This window comes from Poecilia mexicana, unplaced genomic scaffold (genome assembly GCF_051168715.1).
Source record: "Poecilia mexicana isolate PSO_F unplaced genomic scaffold, ASM5116871v1 scaffold_9, whole genome shotgun sequence".
NCBI classification, from domain to species: Eukaryota; Metazoa; Chordata; class Actinopteri; order Cyprinodontiformes; family Poeciliidae; genus Poecilia; species Poecilia mexicana.
In genome coordinates, this window is record NW_028263378.1 from 28,663,415 (window position 1) to 28,686,229 (window position 22,815).

Here is a 22,815-nt window from a genome sequence, read left to right on the forward strand (position 1 = left end):
CCTCTTCACAATTATCCAGTACTGTTAACAGAAACCTCCCAATAAAACACTCTGGGGTTTGTGGTTGTGACATGAAAAGTGACAAAATGATAAAAACTTAAAAGACCTGGTCATATTTTTACAAAATATTGTGCACTGCATTGTAGAGAACTGCAGCAACCAAAAATATATACATTATTAATGTTTTATGGAAGACAATCTTTCAAAAAACAGAAAAAAATATATAATAATGTTAACGTGTGACTTTTTTTATGGGTTTTGCGTTGAATCCTCAAACGGGCTGACTTGGCATTAAAAAAATGGTCCACAGGTACTGGGCCTTTAATTGTTTTGCATCCGGAGCAGCTCCCTCTTTTCCACAGGCAGTTACAGGCCAGGATCCTGCCGACAACAACCCAGCTACATCTGGTGCGTTAACAAGTAAGTAACAGGAACACGGCGCTCCATTACTGCTAGAACCTGAATTAAAGAAGGGATGAATTCGTTGTTCGCAAAGATTGCGCAAGTTATCTGAGCGGTTAGCTGAAAAGCTACTGAGTAGGCCGTTGCCACGACGCTTTTTGAGGATTATAATCATGTAGCTACACTTTGAACGCATGGTTACTTGGAAAATGGGTCATTTTTCTACCACTGTGACCGGAAATGTACTCGGCACCCCGTTTTCCTAAATAGGGGATGTGCACGAGCGTTCCGTTAGCCAGACTGATGAGCTAATTTTCCACGGACATGGAAATTTGCTCACAAATGAACAATTTTACTGAAATAACATGTTCAGCTGCAAGCCACAAGCTATTAACAATAAAGTAACTGCGGTACTAATTAACTCATTTTCATAGTTCAGTACAATAAAGCCTTTGGCTGTTGGCTCTGTTCACCGATATTTAATAGTATGTTTATGTCTGTGGCTAGTTCTCATAGTGATGGGAATTGCGGTTGTTTTTTGAGATCCTGACCACTTGGCTCATCCCTCCAAAAGAACCGACTCTGTCTTAGCTCCTAAACAGCTCTTCATCATTACTATTGCGGCAGTACCATGGCTAGATAAATTGATAAATTGGTAGTTTATTAACAATGAAAGGCAATTATTTTAAAGCAGTGCTAAACAAACAGCACAGTTTAGAAAGCGAGTGTAAACAAGAGGAGAACCTGAAATTTCCAGCTGGCTCCATGGTAAAAATCAGAGAACATATAAATTCAGTCTTCAGATCGCTAAGGTGTGTGCACCAGAGGTGAAAGAAGGTGGGTACTAATCAGCCGTGACTGATTAGTATTTCAAGAACAATCTAAAACATGACTTAATCAGTTAATAAATAACTTTTTTCCCGTTTCATATTGTTTCTGAACTCTTAGTGCTTTACTACAGAGCAACACGTCGATCGCAAAAGGTTTTGAGTCGATCTCGGCATCAGGTGACAAACTGAACGCCGCCAGGACGTTGAGTCCAGCACGTCCTCCTCTGACTGGCTTAAAACGTTCGTAACTTTATTAAAGAACAAACAAACAAAAAAAAATAATCATCCAAACGTGTTGAAATTAATGACCCAACAACAATAATAATCTCAGTGATTATTGTTTCAACAAGGTGTTGCGGAATTCTGTGCGTTTCGGTTCCATTACCAAAATAACTATCAGAGCAGGAGTTTAAATGAACTAATCAACCACCGCTGTGTTCAGGGAGCGCTTATTAATGATCGCAAAATAAATATCAAGCCTGAAAACCTGATATCATAACGGACTGAATGTTATGTTTTTAACGTAATCTCTGGTCGGTTTGTGGAGCGCAGGAGGTTGCCATGGCAACGGGTGTGCTTAAATGACAGAGAGAGACGGAGAATAAAAATGTGCGAGTAGTTTAGAGTTGATCACCTGTTCAGGTTGTTTTACCTCATTACAGCCGCTGTGATTTCTGAACGTTCAATAAACGACAAACTTGGACTAATTATCTTGTTAGTCTGTGAGTGTACGTCATTCGCAACAAACATCAAACACGGCAAATATGTTTCATTAAGTATTTAACAAACCAATGGCTTCTACCGCGATAATTATGTGAAATTAAATCAATTGTCTAATATAAAACATAGTTTGGTGTTGTCGGGCTCAGAGTCTGAGAGGCTTTTCCTTTATCAAATAATTTTTTTTGCCTTTTATTTAGTGGAAATATTGATGTTGATGAGACTTTCTCCAAAATGATAACCTTTTTCAACCTTAATAACTCCACTGTTGAAAATGAGGCTCTAACATTCACAAATGACAGTGAAATAAAATCCAGTCCAACATCTGGTTTGAGGTGATTCCTCTGGAACCTTTTGGAGGAAAAATATCCCAACTTCAGAAGATTTACTTTAACCTAACAAAGCTCTGTGGTTCCTCCTATCAGTATGAGAGTCAGGATGAGGAGGCGCCATGTTAGGAAGATGAAGTGGAAGCTGAAGGATCTTCAGAACAAACAGGTCATGATGCTAGGCTACTGATTATCCCTCTGTCTGGACACAGGATCAATATAACCAGTTTAAAAGCTAAAATGAATGGTTATATGCCAGACATGGAAAACTGGGATGCACTCCATGCCATGATGTTCAGGATTTAGGTCTCATGGCATCTCAAGGTGTCAACATTGCTGCCAATGGGCTGAAGGAAACATGGCTCCATTTTGTAGCAATGCAAGAGCTACCCAGCTTTTATCGCTTCGGAAACCCATTTTGGCTGCTTGTATCCGTGATTTTCGGTCATGACCCAAAGATCATGGCCATAGATGAAGGTGGGAACGTAGATCGACTGGTAAATCGAGAGCTTCGCTTTTTGACTCAGCTCTCTCTTCACCACGACGGACAGCGCTTCACGGCAGACGCTGCGCCAATCCGCCTGTTGCTCTCCCGCTCCCTTCTTCCCTCATTCGTGAACAAGATCCCCAGATACTTAAACTCCTCCACTTGAGGCAGGACGACCCCCCTGACCTGGAGAAGGCACTCTGCCCTTTTCTGGCTCAAGACCATGGCCTCGGATTTGGAGGCACTGATCCTCATCCCGACCGCTTCACACTCGGCTGCGAACCGCTCCAGCGAGAGCTGCAGATCACGATCTGATGAAGCCAACAGGATCACATCATCCGCAAAAAGCAGAGATGTGACCCTAAGGCCACCAAAACGGATCCCCTCAACATCTCGGCTGCGCCTAGAAATTCTCTCCATGAAAGTAATGAACAGAATCGGTGACAAAGGGCACCCTTGGCGGAGTCCAACTCTCATCGGAAACGGGCCCGACTTACTGCCGGCAATGTGGACCAGACTCTGACACCAGTCATACAGGGACCTGACAGCCCGTATCAAAGGGCTCGGTATCCCATACTCCCGGAGAAGTATGGGAGAATCCCTTGTGGAGAATCTCCCACAAGGCCCCCCTAGGGACACAGTCGAACGCCTTCTCCAAGTCCACAAAACACATGTAGACCGGTTGGGCAAACTCCCATGCACCCTCCAGGACCCTGCTGAGGGTGTAGAGCTGGTCTAGTGTTCCACGACCAGGACGAAAACTACACTGTCTTCCTGAATCCGAGGTTCGACTATCCGACAGACCCTCCTCTCCAATAAAATGTAAATGTACATTTAGCGACATTTGTTAGCTAATAAATGTATGTTTAGCCAAATTAATTAGCTTAGACAAACATGGTGTCTTCTATGATGGAAAACAGTCCTCTGAGTCTGCAGTGTGACATAATAACTGATGTCAACAGTAGTGTCATTGTGGGGCTGATTCTCTGTTTGAATCTGTCCTGGCCAGGTGTGCTGCTGCGGCTGCCCAGTGGTCCACTATGGCCCAGAACCAGGTGATCCTGCAGTTCCGATTCGCCACGTTTGGGGACTCCATGCTGCAGAAGATGAACCTTCTCCGACACCAGAGACGCTTCTGCGACGTCGTCGTTCGCATCAACCAGCTGGAGGTCCCTGGCCACAAAGTGGTGTTTGCTGCCGGCTCGTCTTTCCTGAGGGACCAGTTCATCCTGCAGCAGGACTCCAGGGAGGTCCAGATCTCCATGATTCAGGAGGCAGAAGTTGGCCGGCAGCTGCTGCTCTCCTGCTACACCGGCCAGCTGGAGTTTCCTGAGCTGGAGCTCGTGCATTACCTGACGGTGGCCAGCTTCCTCCAAATGGGCCACATCGTGGAGCAGTGCACCCAAGCCCTCAACAAGTTCATCAAACCTCAGGCCTCACGCCAGCTGGAGGTGGATCTGGACCTGCGGAGGGAAAAGGGAGGCGAGGGTCCGCCCTCCCAGGCTCAGAGGGAGCAGGAGCGGTCTCAGGTGCGGATTGTACCTGAGGGAGAGGAGGAGGACGAGGAGGAAGAGGAGGAGGACGAGGCGGTGGTGATGGGAAAGGTGGAGAGAGACAATAACGTCGAGAGTGACGACGACGAGGACGACGATGTCATAATCCAGCCGTCCATGAGCCCCGTCCAGGTGTGGCGGAGGCGTCCGAGACCCGGTTTGGTGGATAACGACATCACCATAGTGAAAGTGGAATCTGTGTCCGACGTAGCGGAGAACACCATCACAGGCCACTTCTCCGCTAGCCCCCCAGCCGCGCTGCACTCCCCGGAGCCGCAGCACTCGCTCATCAACTCCACCGTGGACAGCCGTGGCAGCGAGATGGCGGCTCCGCCTGGCATGGCGGGTTACCCGCTCAGCCCGCCCCCCTCGTCCCCGCTCGCCGAGAAGCACGTCGGACACCAGCGGAGCTACGACAAGCCTCTGCAGTGGTACCACCAGTGCCCCAAGTGCGCCCGAGTCTTCCGGCAACTGGAGAACTACGCCAACCACCTCAAGATGCACAAGCTGTTCATGTGCCTGCTGTGCGGGAAGACCTTCACGCAGAAGGGCAACCTGCACCGGCACATGCGCGTCCACGCCGGGATCAAGCCCTTCCAGTGCAAGATCTGCGGCAAGACGTTTACCCAGAAGTGCTCGCTGCTGGATCACCTGAACCTGCACAGCGGGGACAAGCCGCACCGCTGCAACTACTGCGAAATGGTGTTCGCTCACAAGCCCGTGCTGCGCAAGCACCTCAAACAGATCCACGGCAAGAACAGCTTTGACAACGCAAATGAGGGCAGTCTGCACGAGGGCGGACTGGAGTTTGATTTTGGACGAATGTAGTTTTTTTTTTTTTTTTTTTTTTTTTAAGTAAGGTGATTGATTTTTCAAAGATCCTCACTGTGGTCAGCCTGTACAGTTGACACCAGAAGTTTACATACACTGCAAGGTTTACCCCAGAAAACTTGCTAAGCCCTGTGGTTGGTAGCTAGGGCAGTCGTCAGCCTGTGGCCCATCGTGTTTTTCAGTTAAAACACCAAAAATAACGTCTTAAAAATTGCAAACATTATAAAAATACTTAAGTATAAAAATACTTAATTACTTCAGTAATTAAGCTTTACTTGTGCCTGGTAGGGGCACAAGTAAAGCCTGGTGTCCCGTCAGGCTTATAAAACACTGGGGGAAACCCTGCACCGCATAAAAAGACACAAACATTTCTTTTGTTTGTTTTTATTTTATTATTGTCTGACCAAATGTCTGTTGTTTCAGGTCAGGTAGAATTGCCTAAATTATTTCTATTTGCTAAACAACAAAAACTTGGCAAGAAGATTTTTTTTCATAACTTATTTCAAACAGACGTTTGAATACAGTTGAGTATCAGGAATCCTTTTTTTTTTTAGCTGCATCACTTAAGTCAAACCTTTTGGGTTTCCTTTTGCATACTTCTAATAGATTAACTGAGCTGACACATTTGAGTTATTTGGAGACACACATGTGGATGGATGTATTTTAAGGCCACATCTGAAACCCACTGCTTTCCTGTTTGACACTGGCCTGGTAAAATCCTGTTCTTTGTTCTACACTTCACTTTGTGCAGTGAGTCTGGAAGGTCACTGCACAAAGTGCAGTGAGTCTGGAAGGTCACTGCACAAAGTGCAGTGAGTCTGGAAGGTCACTGCACAAAGTGCAGTGAGTCTGGAAGGTCACTGCACAAAGTGCAGTGACCACTGCACTTTGCTCTATCAGGAAGAGAACTGTAGAGCTTCCCAGATCTGGTTCAATTCAGGAACAATCTCCAGATGCTGCATTCGTGGTCCGTGGTGAATGGCCTGTGCTGCTCTTTATTCAGTCCAGAGGACCCCAAAGCGCTTTAGGTGTAATGGGTTATACTGGTTCTGTTAGGAGGAACGAACCAGAACTCCGGTAAACTGTTGGGAGACATTTGAGCAAGAAAACCCAAAAGATTTAACTCAACTCATACAGTTTAATAAAACAGTTACCCCTGATATTGACCAAATGTATGCTAACCTCTGACTTCTGAGTTCAAAGAAAGTAAAAATAATAATAATAAAATCTACAAAATAAAGTCTTGCTTCGTTTTTTGGCATTTAGCAAATAGAAATAATGCTGGTAATTCTAACTAGCCTAAAACAAGTTAAGTTTGTCCTGATTTAACTTCAGACAGAGAAAATAAATTGTGTTTGTGTCTTTTTATTCTGTGTAAGTAAATGTCAGGATTCAGCTGTGTGTTTTAAAATGGAGAAAACAACCATATCTGCACTTCACCATGGCTTCATTAATGTGGACTGTTTTTTTTCCTGTGTACAATACAGTGCAGATGCCTTTGTGTCATACTTGAAACTTAAACACTGAACCACAACCAATAATGACTGAAGATCTTCTGGTAATGAATCCTGGCCCTGTGTGTAGTGTTACCTTAAAAAAAATAAACACTGCAAAATCAAATGTACAGTATCTGTTTGTATATTGTGCTTAACATATGTAGCTGTTCGTTATTATCTGTATGAATATGACAACAGGAAATTCATTAGCAGAAGAAACTTGAAGGAGCGTTGGTACTAAAATGTTGTACTGCAGGATATTTCTGTCGTTTGTGGAGCTAGAAACTGTTTGTATGACATGAGCTGTTTTCTGTAGACGTAATATCAGAGGTAACATTGGACCAAAATGACATTGTCTCTGTTCTTTGTTCATAAAATAAAAAGTTCTCAGAAAAAAATGAAAATTCAAACATTGCCTCTTCTTATCAGATGCTTTATTTGCAGATATAAACAGACTTATTGGCACTACTGGTAAAAAAAAAATGTGCAAAGTGCATTAAAATAAAAGTTCTTTTTGCAGTAGCATAATCTCACGATGAACACGTTAGAAGATTTTTAGCCTTTTAATTTGAATAAAGTTAATCAATGCACGGGGGGGGGGGGCAATCTGTCCCCAAAACAGGTTAAAAAAATGAAATAAATAAATATAATCTATCTAGATAGTTCTAACTCTCTGATTTTGCCATATTTAACACATTGTTGTGAGGAATTAATTACAAAAGCTCTTTACATCCACTGAGTATCCTACAGAAACATCTGTATGTCTTATAGAGCTCCCTCCACACCTATTCCCTGACTCTGGTAAATAGCTGATAAATGAGCTAATAAGGGACTTGAAGACTCTTTAAATGTTTCTCATATTCCTCTGACTGCAGAAATGTGGAGGTAAGCAGAATTTACTGATAACTACTTGATACATGTCAGAATTGGAAAAATATTTGTATTGCTAGTGATCCAATATGCATCTGCAACATTTAAATGGAAATTAAATGTTGTAATATCCACCAAGTATCTTAAAGAGTTGGTGGATGTTGTTGCTGTGGGCAGGAAGGATCATCTCCAGTATCAATCATTCTTCTAAAGACAGTGTTGCTGTCATGACATGCTAACACTTCAATATCCCGATTGCAGACACAATATCCCACAATCACAAGTCTTGGATGAGACCATAAGTTGTTGCAATGAAGTGGTAAATCAATCTCATCTGCCTCTACTGCTGCTCCCTTGTAAATATCTCTCTGGCTGTTTGGTTTGAAAGCTGGGCAGAAAGATGTTGGGTTTGGGGATATGATTCTTACCCATTACAAACTGTGGAAGACATTTTCTCTGCTCTGCATGAACAAAACCTTCTTTTCAAGTCTCATGAGATTTGTGGTTGTAGTACAGGTGGCAGTAGTTAGTTCACTATTTGATCTTTGAAATAATGATTAACGTCTCCCAGTCGTAAAAATAAACCTAAAAAAGTATTGCCATGGATACACATCATACCAACTGCCCAAAACTAAAAGAGAAAGAGCAAAAAACTTCCAACTGTATGTCATCCAAAACCAGAGGGGACAACTGTCCTAAGATGCAATGCCTCAACAAAAAATAACCATGAACAAAAATCTACAGAAAGAATAAATCAGAGCCACTCTAACACTATATAACCCATCCCAATTCCAATATGGGGGGTAGGAAGGTGAGGAGGAGGATGATGGGGGAGGTTGGTTGGTCAGTGTGGTAGAGTTCTCAAACACTCACATCATCATTCCAAAGATGAAGGAAAACTCTGTGATGTCACAACTAGAGTCCTGCTTGTGATGTCATCAGCTCTGTATGTATGTAACAAACTTCTACATTCTTGTCATTGCTTGCTGCACTACTGACAAGTTCAGACGTTCACAAAGCTCTTTCAAAGTTGAACATTGAGATTGTTTGCGGATCAAAACGGATTTTAACAAACATTGTTTTGTCCAACATGTCGAACCAAAGGCCACATTCCTCCAACGGTGAGATGAGACCCCAGCATGGAGCATGGAAAGCTGGACAGAATCTGCAAGGCTGGACTGAGAACAGAACGCCTCCCGTTGAGTTACAGAGAGAGATCCAGAGACTTGGCTCTCTTTTGGAAAAGGAGAGAGCAAGATGGTTTGAGGAGAACCAAAAGCTAGTCTACGTGCAAAGAGAACTGGAGAATACAAAAGCCGAGTTACAAGGGCAGAAAAGACTCAAGGAGATGAAGAGAGAACTACTGACAGGGGAAGAGTTTTCTGATTCAGTCTCTCAGACGAGCTATAATCACTTCCAGGGTGCACAGCGACATAAAACACAAGATGAAAAGGCTGCTGCAGAAGGAATTTGAGCAATTGAAGGAAGCTCATATTGTTGGTGAGGAAGCATTCAGGTCACAAATCCAGGCAGAAAAAGAGAAAAGTGATGCCCTCCAGCAAGAGCTGGACCAAATCAAGACTCACTACGAGGAGCTTCAATGGAAACATGAAGCTGCAGGTGAAGGGAACCTGCAGGTCGACATGCAGATGTTTTATGAAGAAAAAATCAAGGAAGAGCAAAAGCTCCTTTAAGGCCTGAGAGCTGAGAAGGAAAATGTCCAAGAAAAAATGTCCAAGGAGATTGCCTGCCTGCAGGAAACAGAGAACCGTCTGCAGAGTGAGCTGGTGCTGTTTAAGATTTCATACCAAGAATTAAACAGGAGGAATGAAGCAGATGTTTCTGCCCTGTGAGAGAAAGCAGAAGTTTATCAGTATGAGGTGAATTGTGAGAAAGAAGCTAATTTGGAAAGAGCCAAGAATGACCATCATCTTATCAATGTACTTAGAGCTGAAAAGAACAATCTGCATCAGAAAATGGCACTAGAGTTCTCTTTCCTGCAGTAGCAATCCAGAGACCATAAAACATCTCCAAAGTGAACTGGAGCAGGCTAAAGTTTCTTACCAGGAACTTAAAATTACATATGAAGGAGATGTTTCGGCTTAAAGACAGTAAGCAGAAATATTTAAAACACACTCCAGTAACAGTCGTTTGGGGTCGAGTTTGTCGACAAAAACAAGTAACATTATTTGACATCTTACTTTTCCCAATGAATAAATGTACTCAAATCATCTCATTGTCAAATTACACTGCAGCAACAAAGTACGAGTTTATTTTAAGGCTGTTTCTACATCTTCGCCAGGGTTCTCAGATTCCACACACAGATGCGTTTGTGTGTGGTGGCTAAAGCGCTAAGCTAGTGTCTTGATCTGTGTGCAGGCTTGGCGTTTCTCTGAGTGTATCTGAAGGTGACATGTAAATGTGTGGTGAGACATTGAAACAATGGTGTCATTGTGCATGCTGCACTTTGTCCAAGTATCTAGAGTGGAGAACTTTTTGCATGACAGACAGACGGCCTCACTCTCTGGTCATGCATTGCTCACAGAGTGACATGGTTTGTGTGTTATATAATGGGCTGTATGCTGGGTCCTCAAATGGTGCATGTGTTGTTTTGCATAGGGAGTCTGTAGCTAATGGTGGTCATGGTAAGGTCATGGTAAGCGTCTTACATCCCCTTTCTCTCCAGATCCCCACATACGTTGCAGCATCTTCCCAGGTCTTGAGGTCTCTTTTAAGATGTTATTTTCAGTTTATTTTTATACTTTATCTTTTCACCTCCTGATGTATGTTTTGCTGTCATAAAACTTGGTAGAACTTGTTTCATGAGGCGTGATTTGTTTAATGTGGCATTCTGCTAACGTCGAAAAAACAATTTCGCAATTGCGGTGTTTCCACTAAATAAGAAACGCAATTGAAATCACACGTGAATAAATTTGCTCACACAATAAGTTATTAAAAAACATGCCGCGTCATCCTCCTCCTTCCACTTCCTGTCGCCTTGTTTGTCTTTTCCGGCAGTAGTAACATCCACTTGTTGATCACATGGCCTGTGTGGCTCAAAAAAAACAAAAAAAGGATTTCTGTTGCATTTTTGTGAACTACAGTAATTTTGATACGGCCACTAGAACCATTTCATCCTAGCGCAAAAACCTTATATCAATGGAAGAGTAGCTAGTGATGGCAGGAAGACCAGCCTCCTCCAAGATGTTTGTGTGTCTCTCCTCCCGGATAATCTTGATAACTTTCCAGAGATTATTATCATTGTTATTATTGTATTATTGATTATTGTTTTTTGAGCATTACTGATGAGATTTAGCCTGAGAATGCTCCAGGTAGATGTTTCCTTCTTGGGGCGATTGTCTGGTGTGCTTCTGATTGGCTGGTCTGTGCAGGTGTTGAGGTGAAGACGACATGCAGCCAAAACCTTACCAACATCCAAGGGAAAGAAAAAGGATAATGAAGTGCTTGTTATCCATTTTTGATAAATCTCTCAGAGACTCAAAAAATACCTTGCAATATGATGACTGACAGTTTTTTTTGTTTTTTTTTTAAACTTGTCTTTTGACCTTTTTTACTCTTTTCACACTTCACATTTGAGAGTTTTATCTTATGGCTTCAATTGTTTTACCGTTTTCCAATGAAAAATTGTTGCGACACAATAATTTCTATATCAAACCAGAATGAAAGTCAAAATGACCCAATTCACCCAAACATGCAACACAAACTTATCTATCCATGCCAAGCTGTTAGCACAGAAAACGTATCCAGTCCTGTGTGTGCAGGGTTTTCTTAAACACACCGCTGTTGAGTGTTACATGTCTACGTCCAGCATGATTTGAATATAAAGATTTGAATAAAGGCAGCAACTGTCCATTTATCGAGATTGCTCAGTTCATTATTGTACGTGGAGCAGCGATGAGCAAGTCGACAGGCTCCTGCCAGGGCTTTCTACATTATGTGTTTGACTACGAAACGCCAAAAACTCTGATTATTCCCAGCATACGTGTTGGATTTGTCTTCAGGTTCACACAGTTCTTGGTGCTGCTGTATGTGGTGGGGTAAGTCTGAAAATAATAATAAAACAAAAACAATAGCCATACATTTTATGATTTCATGAGCTTAACCATTGCTGCTGCCTGAGGCAGGTATGTGTGTGTGGTGCAAAAAGCGTACCAGGAGACAGACTCTGTCATCAGTACTGTCACGACTAAAGTGAAGGGCTTTGCCTTTACCAACATCTCCGACATGGAGCCTCGTTTTTGGGATGTGGTGGATTACAACATCCCCCCACAGGTATCTGGAATGTTCTGGCTTTGCCTGAAATTTTGCTACAAAATGACTGTGATTAGAGTCTGGGACCTCTGTCCAACAGGGAGATGGTTCATTCTTCGTGTTGACGAACGTGGTCATGACCCCCGGGCAGACCCAGTCACGCTGTGCTGAGGTAGGACTAGATGTTTAAATGTATTAAAGAGCAGAGCATGTTCTAACTGTGTCATTATCAGTAGTGTGATAAAGGATACTGGGTTTTTCTCCCTCATTGCACTGCAGGTACTTTCATCTCTATAATCATGGGTATAGTGTTCTTCAAACTTTTACATGATTTCCATGTAATTCATTTCTATTTGAACTGGTTGGCCTTTTTTGGTCATCAAGACTCAGTATATCAGGTCATGGAAGTCCCAAGTATTAATGTTCTGCCAAGCCAATCTGTGTTACCCTGTCAAATTTTCCCACCATCTCATTAATCTGGCGTTTGGTGTGAGTCCTATTGAAAACTGCTTTCAGCACATGTATGAGTTTACAGATACTTAAGGTGAGAACCATCGTAGTCACATATATACTCTTTCCCTAAGCGTTTCTTAAGATAACGAGTATATTTTCCTGTTCTTTTTAGATTAACTCCTCGTCTCAATAAAACCATTGGGAAATGAAGTTAACTGGAAACTGAAGATTAACTTAACTAGATAATGTTTTCTAGATAATGTTTTCTCTCGTTATCTTGAGAAAACAGGAAATTAACTTGCTATCTGGCGAAAACCATCAGAAAATGAACTCGCCTTCTCAAGAAAACAGGAAATGAACTCGTTATTTTGAGAAAATCGTTGGGAAATGAGCTCCTTATCTCAAGAAAACAGAAAATTAACTCGAGAAAACTGTAGGGAAAAGGTCATGTTATATTATGTTGCAGTGCAAAACTAACTCCGGTTGTTGAATCAACGTCAGCCTAGAGATCTGTCTTCTTATCCCCCCTTAGAGGAGGCAGGCATGGAAAACCATAAATGAACTCTAATAAAGTAAAAAACTTTAGCATTATCCCTGCAAATTTCCTTTCCAGCTTCCAAACCCTTCCACTATCTGTGTGGACGACTGTGACTGTGTGGAGGGATACAATGATCCTCGGGGGAATGGTACGCCTCAGTCCCAAATACATCCTCATACGCCAGCTTTAAAAAGCATCACATCATGCACCATGACGATCCTTCTGCCTCAGGTATACGGACAGGACTGTGTGAAAACTATTCCTCCATTGTCAAGACCTGTGAGGTTCTCTCCTGGTGTCCCCTGGAAATAGACACCAACCTGCCCAAGTGAGAGCCGATGTAATGCTGCAGGATTTATAGGATGGTTTAAGGTTTTTAAGACGAGGCTAACCGTGCCGTTTTCCCTGCCTAACAGGCGAGCACTTCTGGCGGAGGCTGAAAACTTCACCGTGCTGATCAAAAACAGCATCACCTACCCAAAGTTCAACTTTCACAAGTGAGCATACTGCATCTGAATCTAGAAGGGAAACAACTCCTGCAGGAAGCGGTTTTATTGAGTGCGATTTTAGCAAAAACGCTTGTCTTCCCTCCTCCAGAAGAAACATACTGTCTCACATTAATTCCACGTATCTGAAGAGGTGCGAGTTCAACCGCAAAACAGACCCCAACTGTCCCATCTTCCGCCTGAAGCACATCGTCTCTGAGGCCGGAGAGGACTTCCAGGACATGGCTGTGAAGGTACTAAGAATAATTACCACTGACAGTGGATTCAAAAGTATTCATTCCCTCTGACTTTTTCACTTTTTTTAAATCATGCCACAAACTCAAAATTCAATGGATTTCAATGCTGTTTTTCATAATAGACCAAAACAAAGAAGTGCATAAGTATGAAAAGAAAGAAAAACAGACAAAAGTCTGAAAGACGACCTTGACACTTTGGGTGGAGATCCACCTTCCAGCGGGACCACAACCCTAAACATGCAGCCAGACCTGCAACGCAGTTATTTAAATCAAATTAGTGTTAGAATGTCCAGTCAAAGTCTGGACATGAGTCCACTTCAAAACATGTGGCAACACAAAGAAAAAAACAGACTTGTTCACTGATTCTCTCCATCCAGCATTGGCCTCCAGATGTGCTGTCCTGGTTAATGCATCTGCTAAAACTCTGCTGCTGTCACTGCAGCAAAAGACGGAGTGATTGTCTCTGTGTTTGTGTTTTTTATATACATTTCATTTTTTTCCACCACGCTGTCAGAAAAAATGCCCCTAAAGGAACAACAGTGAAGTGGTAGAAGTGTTTTTGCTGTGCTGCATGTTTTAAAGGGCGGTGTTCTGGGTATTCTTATTGACTGGAGCTGCAACCTGGACTGGTGGGCAAGGAAGTGTTATCCCAAGTACACCTTCCGCAGGCTGGACAACAAACATCCGGTCAACAATGTAGCCCCGGGGTACAACTTCAGGTGAGTCTGGTTTCCATAGACACCTTTTTTTTTTTCCCCCTGAAAAGAACAAACGTTGGGTAAGCAATTCTTTTCAAACCATTTCTTTAGGTTTGCAAAGTACTACAGGACAGCAGAGGGAGAGGAAGTAAGAACGCTGATCAAAGCGTACGGGATCCGTTTTGACGTCATTGTGTTTGGAACTGTGAGGCTCAGTAGATTGTGAGATTAGAAGGACTCTTGAGTAACTTTGCTTCTGTTCACTTTCCACTGATTTGGATGAATTTGTGTTGCTGCAGGCGGGAAAATTTGGAATTGTACCAACCATAGTGAACCTGGGCGCAGCTTTGTCTTTTCTGAGTTTGGTGAGTGAAGATGTGTGTTGCTGCTCCCAGAAATGGATGACAAGCAGAATGTGAGCATCTTTATGTCCCCATTAGGTTCCCATGGTTGCAGACTGGTTCATGTTGACCTGCATGAAGAAGAGAGAGCTTTACAGCAGACAGAAATCAACCTATCTGGTTGAGGAATCTGAGGTCGAATCGGTGAGACATGTCCTCTCATACTTTGCATTTTAGCATGCGCTTCCCAAACGTTTCAGCCTCTAACCATGAAAAAAGCAGTGACAGAAACATAATGTGACTATGTCAGTTAGCTGGAGTATTTAATATATTGCTCTTAAAATTGTTAAATAAGAACATGTACACATACTGAAAAATCTGTGGAACGTCTTAAAGCGGCAATATCAAGTAAAATCAACTTTTTTTTAGCTTTACATCATGTAAATGTTATTTCCTCATCAAAAACAAACCTGGAGTGTTGCTTTGATTCTTTCATGCATGTTTGAGGAATCCTTTAGTCTCCCATGGCAACCACTCTGAAAATGAGTTGTGTGACTGAGTGTTGCCTTTTAGAAAAAAAAACATAGAAATTTCTGAGTTTCAAAAGTCAAAATTTTTTGCTTTTGAAATAGAAATTTCCACCATTTTTCTACAAAAGTTCCAAGATTAATTTCAAAAATTTTTTGGTGTAAATTTCTTCTCTTTTTTTTCTTCCTACAATGGCTGCTACAGAACCAGTTTCCATTATGCCAGCTTCATCTTCAGCGTATTACTCTTACTTTTGTTCATATAGTTAGAATTGTAAATGTACATATAATAATAATAATAATAATAATAATAATAATAATAATAATAATAATAATAATAATAATTTTAAGCTTCATCATGTGACGTTTTCCAACCACTAAATAGTGGTTATGAGTGTTGATACTTAAAGTATGAATCACTTTTAACATCTGATTTATTTTCTTTCTTTCTTTTTCTGAATCCAGGCATCAATGAGCACAACGTATGGAACCCAGTAGCAGCCCGAAGTCAGCATGAGAATACATTTTCTTCACATAATTTCATTCTTGCTCTAAAAATGTCACAAATAGACTGTTAGAAGCCTTAAATAAAACTGTTCACGTGTGTAAAGGGAAAGCTGGTGATTTTTTGTGCTCCAGCTCCCTCTTGACCCTGCAAAAATGAAGCAAGAATAAATAAATGATGAAATGTTGTTTTCAAAAGATTCTTTAAAATCTTTTTAAAAAATTTAAAACTGTGTTGCATTCAGAATTCAGATCAGGTTGTAGAGTGCTCCAAATATACTTCACATGCAGGTATTAATAAACAGAACTCAAATACATTTTCTCTGTAAAGAAGATTCAGCAGTGTGTACATATTCATTTATTTATTTTTTTATTCTGATGTATCTACATCTTTGTGTGTCTGAACAGAGCACATGAAAAGGTTTTATTATTTGATTCAATTTTACTCTCCAGCCAAAGTTTTTTTTCTTTTCTTTTTTTAAGATTAAGATAAGGATTTCACAATCTGCAGAGTCATTTATTAATCAGTAACATTGTTCTGATGTAATTCCTCCTGTCATATGTAGTTGTTAAAATTTGAAGGCATGCCTCTACTGGTCAGGATCAAGAGTTCTCTATTAATTAAAATAACATTAAAAAGGTCAAACATTTTACCTCAATCTATCTTGATCACTTCTAAAGCAGAGTGACTGAGAAGAGGGCAACATTTCTGGGATTCTACAGTAAACACATTGGTACAAAAAACAAAATAAAGTAAATAACCAGAAAGCAGACATTACATAAATTATGATATATTAAAAATAGTCAATGACCTACAACGCTCATATGTGTTCGCAGCTTTTGTGTTTGTACTCTGAGATAGTGGATAAATAGTTCCAATTTCTTAATCAAAACTGTAAAAAATAAAAAGAAGGTTGAAGATGATGAAAACTTAAATTTGTGAGTATTAAAGTTCCCAAATGTAATAATTAGAATAATTGTCTATTTTCTGTCTGCGTTCACATTCTTTCCATGAAATCCAAAAAATAAATGTTCATTATTATTTACCTACCTTTTGGGGAGACTGCGCCGCACCGCACGGGGGCGGTATAATACTACCGGACAACACAAGAAGGTTCAGAGTAAGCTAGCAAACAGCTGGGAAGGGAGGCAGGAGAAAGAGGGAGAAGAAACGTCCTTTCCTCTCGTTGTTTCGCTTTTGTAGTTGATAATTGAGTGTTTTTTCTGGAAGTTCGTCTAGTAGTTGTCTTCAATTTGTAAGCAGCTAGCATGTCAGCGGTGTTACAGTGGGAGCTAAGCTAACAGCTGGGCAGCTCAGTTCTTGGAACTTGTTAGCATCGATGAGGGAAGCTAACCCCGCCTTCAGAGTGGTAAACAAGGCTCCCCACCTCGCCCTGACTTAGCTGGCCTCCTAACAACGTCAGAAGCCAGCAGAATGACAGGTGAGAGAAACACACCTGATAGCAACACTCTTTTATATGAACCAAGTTTTAGCTTTTTAATGGGCTCTTCAGTTTTTATGGTTTTCTGGAGCCTTTTTTTTTAAGGGAAACTAACACGGTTCCTTTTCTCAGAGGATGCCGTCCTGCTGAATGTACCCGTTATTCGGCAGCTGTACCACTGGGACTGTGGCTTAGCCTGCTCCAGGATGGTTCTGAAGTAAGTTTTATTATTATTATTAGTCACTGAACACATCAGAGATCTAACGGAGCTGTCCTACTGGAAAAATGTGGACTGTAAAACTGAAACCGCCTCAGGGTTCCCAGTACCAACAAAGTCAGTCATTTTTCCGTGAAACCCGGGGTTTTGTCTGACAGGTACGTTCACCCGGTGAGTGATGAGGAGTTCCAGAGAGCATGCTGGGAGCTGCAGCTGACGGAGAGCGTGTGGACCATTGACCTGGCCTACCTCATGTGTAATCTAGGGGTCAAACACTGCTTTTGCACACAGACTCTTGGTGTAGATAAAGGCTTTAAAAACCAGGTATGCTCCAGAATCTGAGCGCACACTCAAATTTCTCTATAATCTGTGCACGAATGAATGTCTTCTGGTATGGTCCACAGTCTTTCTATAAGAAGCGTTTCGATATGGAGGAAGACCGGGTGAACAGACTGTTCCTCAAGGCGGAAAGCAAAGGTGTGGTGGTGAAGAAATGGTGAGTTTTCTGTTTGTTATTCTCTCTTCAAGACCTTTTAAAGTATGTAACTTTTATTTATTTTTTACATATTTATTAAAACTGTCACTGTGTTGTGTCTGACAGATAATCGAGCTCCTCTGCTTCCTCCGAGAGCTAACTACAGAAATTCGGAAAGAACCAATCAGAGGCAGGAGGAGGGTTTTAGCAATAATAACATTCAAGTATTGCTACATCTTCTCCTCGTCAGCAGAAAGCTGAGGCTAGTAGCATAGCCACTGATAACGGTGAACAAACAGTGTTTTTGTAACTGAGTTGTTTCTCTGCCGTTTGCACGTTGAGCAGCTCATACATGAGCCTTATTGACAGAGCTAAGACCGACCTCCAGACTCTGATTGGTTGTCGTTGACTGGAAGCAGCGCATTTCTGTCAGAACATGGTGACATTTTAGCAAATGTAAAAAAAAAAAAAAAATTTTTTTAAAGTAGTAAAAATAAAATATGAGGGATTAGAGCTAATTTCTTTTATTTATTTATTTTTGGATCCCTCAAAATTTAGAAGTTTGCCATATGAAAATGGCTATAAAATATTATATAAATGATGTGTTAAGTTGTTAATCTGTCTATATTTATAGGAGGGCTGAAACGATTCCTCGAATGATTCGAGTACCTCGATTACTAAAATTCCTCGAGGAAAATTTACCTGCCTCGAAGCTTCGTTAATTTATGTTTTATTAGTTAGCGCACCGTGTTCCGGCCGGGACTTCATTTGCGTTGCGCGGAGCTCTCACTTCCGCCTCTGAGTTGTTGACAAAAGCTAAGTCTCAGCGGCATAAAGTCCAATCTTCAAGATTGGCCCGTGGGGATTTTATTGATTGATGATAATGCCCGGCTTTTTATCGTTTTTGGGGAACCAATAAGCATCCTTAAAATGACTGGGGGAATGCCTGGAGTACGGCAGCATTTCTCCTCCGGGGCTGCTGGTTGAAAGCGAACGGCGGGAAGAGCGCTGAGGTGAGCGGATAGACTGAACAGGGCGGGCGGCTGAGTAGCTGATGCTTACCGTGTAAATGTAGCTTTACCGACGAACCACACAATAAATTTCATATCCCGGTCTGAAGAAACGGGTGGCGGAGCGCATCGTACATGGCTGGTAGATGAGTTTCTGAGTGTGACCAGTGAAGGTGTCGTAAATATCCCGTATTGCTTCCCCCCGTGTTCGTCCCCCGGTCTAACGGTTCGTCAGTCCGCTGGTCTATTTCCTCCACCCCATCTTACGTTCGTTCATTCGCCCTCTCCTCCCACTCCAGGCGGCATTTCCCGTATTTTCAAACCCAAAGCGTGACAGGTTAGGTGGCAAGGTGAGTTTAATTAATCTATTAAACTCACTGAAGATGAATACATAAATTAAAAGCTGGATTGTAGACATTTTTTATAAGCATATTTGTGAGCCTGCCTCTTTGTTATTAAATTCAATATAATTTCAGATTTTTCTATAACTTTTCTTCTGGTTAACTTAGAAAGTGAGCTATTATTGTTACAGGCTAGTTTTCTAAACTACAAAAAAGCAACTGTTAGGGATGCTCAAATATGAAAAATTGGACTGATATTGATATCTGATAGTAACATTGGTATTATGCCAGATTTACCAATATTTCATTTTATAATTTTTTTTATCCGATTACTCGATTAATCGTAAGAATAATCGATAGATTACTCGATTACTAAAATATTCGTTTACAACAGCCCTAATTTATAGAGGAACCTGAAAAAGCATTTCTGATTCATCATCGTTTATTTATGGTGCTTGTTAGAAAGCAGCCAGTGATGCTCAGCAGAATTTTCACTGTTATTCCAAAACAAATTTAAAATTGCAGAGCTGATATTTTAAACTCTGTAGCTTCTTATATGTGGACTTCTGTGTGAGAAAATTCCCATCCCAGTGTGTTCTGTAACTAGATTGTTCAAAACAATTAAACAAAAAAGTAAACTGTAGGTTTAATGTCACAACTCACTGGTTCTAAAAGGAGTTACGAGTTTGTTTTTTTTCCTTCAGTAACCATATACACACCGAAGAGTGTTACTGTGACATAGTACTGCTGCGTTTCTAACTAGAAAAGATCAGATTTTCAGTTTCCTAACTGGTTGATCATCATATTCTGTCGAGTCTAAAGCTTCTCTCTCCATCCCCAGTTGTGCTGCCAATAGATCAAGTTTTGCTTTTCTTTCTTCCTTTTTTCTAGTTCAGTAACCATTCAGGAAATCCAGTCTCATCTGGAGCAGGGTCACGTGGCCATCGTGCTGGTCAACGCCGTTGTCCTGACGTGCGAGTCATGCTCTTCGCCCGTCAAATACTGCTGCTTCCTGCCTGTGGGGCAGAAGTGTTTCTGTAGGAAGCCGGAGTACCAGGGTCACTTTGTGGTCGTGTGCGGCTTCAACAGGACCTCCGGCTGCATCTTCTACAACAACCCGGCGTATAACGACCGTGAGTGACCTAGTTCGTCCAGCAGGGGACGGCGGTTTCACAGTTCAGAGTCAGCTCATGCTTAGTTTTCACCAGACATTCATAAGACTTATCAAAAACTGCTGCTTCCTCCAGTGTTGTAGTACTCGAGATCGGTCTTGGTCTCGAGACCATTTATTGATGGTCTCGGTCTCGGGCGCTGAGGACTTGGCATTTTATTTCAAGACCAGTCGAGACCGCAACTGTGAAAATATCACTAAACGTACAGCATACTGTCCAGTTTATTTGTTAACATCGTTGTTTTCACTGGATGCAAAACGCACCGATTAAAATCCAAGCAATAACGTGTTTCTGTTACAATTGATATGTTTAATGGTGCATAGAGTGGTGGTTTTTGACATGAGCAATACGGGCAAACGCCCAGGGCGTTATCTTTTTAGGAATGGCACCAGACCACCGCGGATTGTAGCACAGAGATGGAAGCAAAGCAGAACAAAGAGTTTGTTCTGCTTTTAATATTTGTAAAATTTATTAAGTATTTAATATCTAGGTGTTTTTATGGGAATTCAGATCAGTTTGAGAAGTAATTTTGATCATATTTCACATTTTATCGTGTCATATAGCGTGGGGCGCTGGTCTTGGTCTTGACTTGGTCTCGGGTTAGGTGGTCTTGACCACAACACTGACTTCCTCCTTGTGTGAAACGATATAGAACAGTTTAACTTCTAAAATCCAACTTTTTTATTTTCGTTAGGCTGCAGGCAGCATTTAAGAAATGCTCATTTTCATTGTTAAGCACCTTTTGCTACCCAGTTATTATTCGGTTAATAGAAAAACGAATGGACAATTCAGCTCTACTGTAGTGATAAGTCAAGCAGAAAGGAGCAGAGCAAACATTCACTAGAGAAATGTTACTGCTTTTTAGGCCAATTTTTTTTTTACTTTAAAAATGTATTGATATGATAATTGACTACTAAAATAATCATTAGTTGCAGCCCTCATACCATTTTTCAAACTAACATCAACTCCTAAGACTTATTGTTTTTAACTTCCATGTGTGTGTGTGTGTGTGTGGGGGTGTGTGTGTGTGTATCATGTATTTAATAAGTGTGGGAACCATTTTCCTGACACATTAGGTTTTGGGGACCCACTGCTCTTTGTGGGGACCGCAGCCTGGTCCCCACAAGGCGAGATGATGTTATTGGGTCAGGAGTTGGGTTGAGTACTGGGGTGTCAACTGAGTTTTGATTAGGGTTATGTATGTAATGGTTAGGGTAAGGTTTAGGCTGGAGAAATGAATGGAAGTCAATGGAAAGTCCCCACAAAGATAGCCTGACAAACATCCATGTGTGTATGTGTGTTGTCCAGGTGTGTGTTGCACCAGCGTCGGTAACTTTGAGGAGGCCAGGCGGAGCTACGGAACAGATGAGGACATCCTCTTCGTCTTCAAACAGAGCTGAAGGACAACGTTAACGACCTTGGGTCTTCATCATCAGCCTGACTGCAGCAGCTCCCAGGTCTATCGGCGCCACTTCTGGTCTGCTGGCAGAACTTCAGCCAGCTTTTCTTTTTTTTTTTCCCCTCACGCTCCACACCTCAACAGTTCACCCCACTGATGGATGTAAATGTTCACAAGCCAAAACCTCTTCATCTCAGATGGATTATTTTTCTACTCCGCTGCGTAATACGAGCAGGTGGAATTTTACCGTTTTAATTTTGACGCCTACAGCCGTTCTCGCTCAGCAGTTCAGTCGAGCCGTTAAAACTCCTCGGAGTTTGGAGGAATTATGTGGGGAAAACGGGGCGTCGAATGTGAATTACCAGGGACTGACATGCACATTATTCAGGGCTTCTCTTCATGACTGACAGTATTGTGCATTTACTCTACTTGTTGTGTTTGTTATTGATGTGAAGCTGCTCACCTTTAACCCCTTCAGCCCCTCTGCCCTCCAGCCTCGCCTCTACCTGCCTTTTAGGAAGACCCCACCGCTCCCTTTTCATCCACAAGAGTGTAGGAACAGGGAAAACGGAGCGTGGTGGTGTTTTGATCGTCTCAGGTATTCAACGCTCTGAAGCGTACCAGCGCTGGATCAACACAGTGTGTTCTGTCTGCCGGACTCCACGCGACACCCAGAGACAAAGGTTTGTCGGGTTCACCAACTTTACTGGAGAAACGACACGAGTCGAAGCGATTTGTCTCGGGTCGATGTCGATCAGTCAGATGGATTCTATTAACTCTAGGTGATTTTCCTCATTGCCTCTGTTTTATTTTTTTAAGTTGCGGTAATGTATATACATCTTTGCACTACCTTGTTTTTTTTTTTTTTTCCATACCAGACTCGATTGTGTTATTTAAAAGCGAATCTTTTTCTAGTGCTACAAAATGTCCGCGCCGTCTGCTCATGCTCTCTGGTGGAAACAAGCGGCACGTTTTAAAACCACAATCTTTATTTTTTTTAAAACATAGAACTGCATTTTATTATGAGGTGTAATTAAAAGATTTCAACACATGCTGCATTCACTGTCTCTTAAGTGAGATGATAAATATCTTAAAGGGGCAGTGTTATGTAAAATTCACTTTGATGGTTATGTCATCAAAAACATGCCTGTAGTGTTGCTGATTAT

General features: G+C 41.7%; 3 protein-coding genes and 1 pseudogene across 5 annotated transcripts; all 4 read left to right on the forward strand.

Moving 5' to 3' along the window:
• The first annotated feature begins 34 nt into the window (after positions 1 to 34).
• On the forward strand, positions 35 to 7,052 carry zbtb26 (zinc finger and BTB domain containing 26). 3 transcript variants are annotated; one of them, XR_015764298.1, is made up of 3 exons: positions 35 to 420; positions 3,778 to 5,915; positions 5,978 to 7,052. XR_015764298.1 is itself a non-coding variant. In XM_015008089.2 (2 exons), the coding sequence occupies exon 2, from the start codon at positions 3,809 to 3,811 to the stop codon at positions 5,147 to 5,149; it is 1,341 nt and encodes a 446-aa protein (XP_014863575.1). In that variant the 5' UTR covers positions 35 to 420; positions 3,778 to 3,808; the 3' UTR covers positions 5,150 to 7,052. The 3 variants fall into 3 exon arrangements, 1 of the variants encoding a protein (XP_014863575.1); XR_015764299.1 differs by having other exon boundaries at positions 6,009 to 7,052; XM_015008089.2 differs by having other exon boundaries at positions 3,778 to 7,052.
• A 1,556-nt stretch (positions 7,053 to 8,608) lies between these two features.
• LOC148157739 (uncharacterized) lies at positions 8,609 to 9,624 on the forward strand (annotated as a pseudogene).
• A 1,100-nt stretch (positions 9,625 to 10,724) lies between these two features.
• On the forward strand, positions 10,725 to 15,777 carry LOC106930498 (P2X purinoceptor 4a-like). The gene is made up of 12 exons (XM_015008079.2): positions 10,725 to 11,576; positions 11,664 to 11,811; positions 11,891 to 11,962; positions 12,857 to 12,929; positions 13,013 to 13,109; positions 13,198 to 13,278; positions 13,379 to 13,520; positions 14,106 to 14,242; positions 14,333 to 14,426; positions 14,521 to 14,586; positions 14,662 to 14,766; positions 15,555 to 15,777. Exons 1-12 carry the CDS (start codon positions 11,434 to 11,436, stop codon positions 15,585 to 15,587), a joined length of 1,191 nt encoding a protein of 396 aa, XP_014863565.2. The 5' UTR covers positions 10,725 to 11,433; the 3' UTR covers positions 15,588 to 15,777.
• Positions 15,778 to 16,695: 918 nt separating this feature from the next.
• gucd1 (guanylyl cyclase domain containing 1) lies at positions 16,696 to 22,700 on the forward strand. Its single transcript, XM_015008101.2, has 6 exons — positions 16,696 to 17,035; positions 17,168 to 17,252; positions 17,411 to 17,576; positions 17,657 to 17,748; positions 19,970 to 20,211; positions 21,559 to 22,700. The coding sequence occupies exons 1-6, from the start codon at positions 17,029 to 17,031 to the stop codon at positions 21,648 to 21,650; spliced, it is 684 nt and encodes a 227-aa protein (XP_014863587.1). The 5' UTR covers positions 16,696 to 17,028; the 3' UTR covers positions 21,651 to 22,700.
• The last annotated feature ends 115 nt before the right edge of the window (positions 22,701 to 22,815 follow it).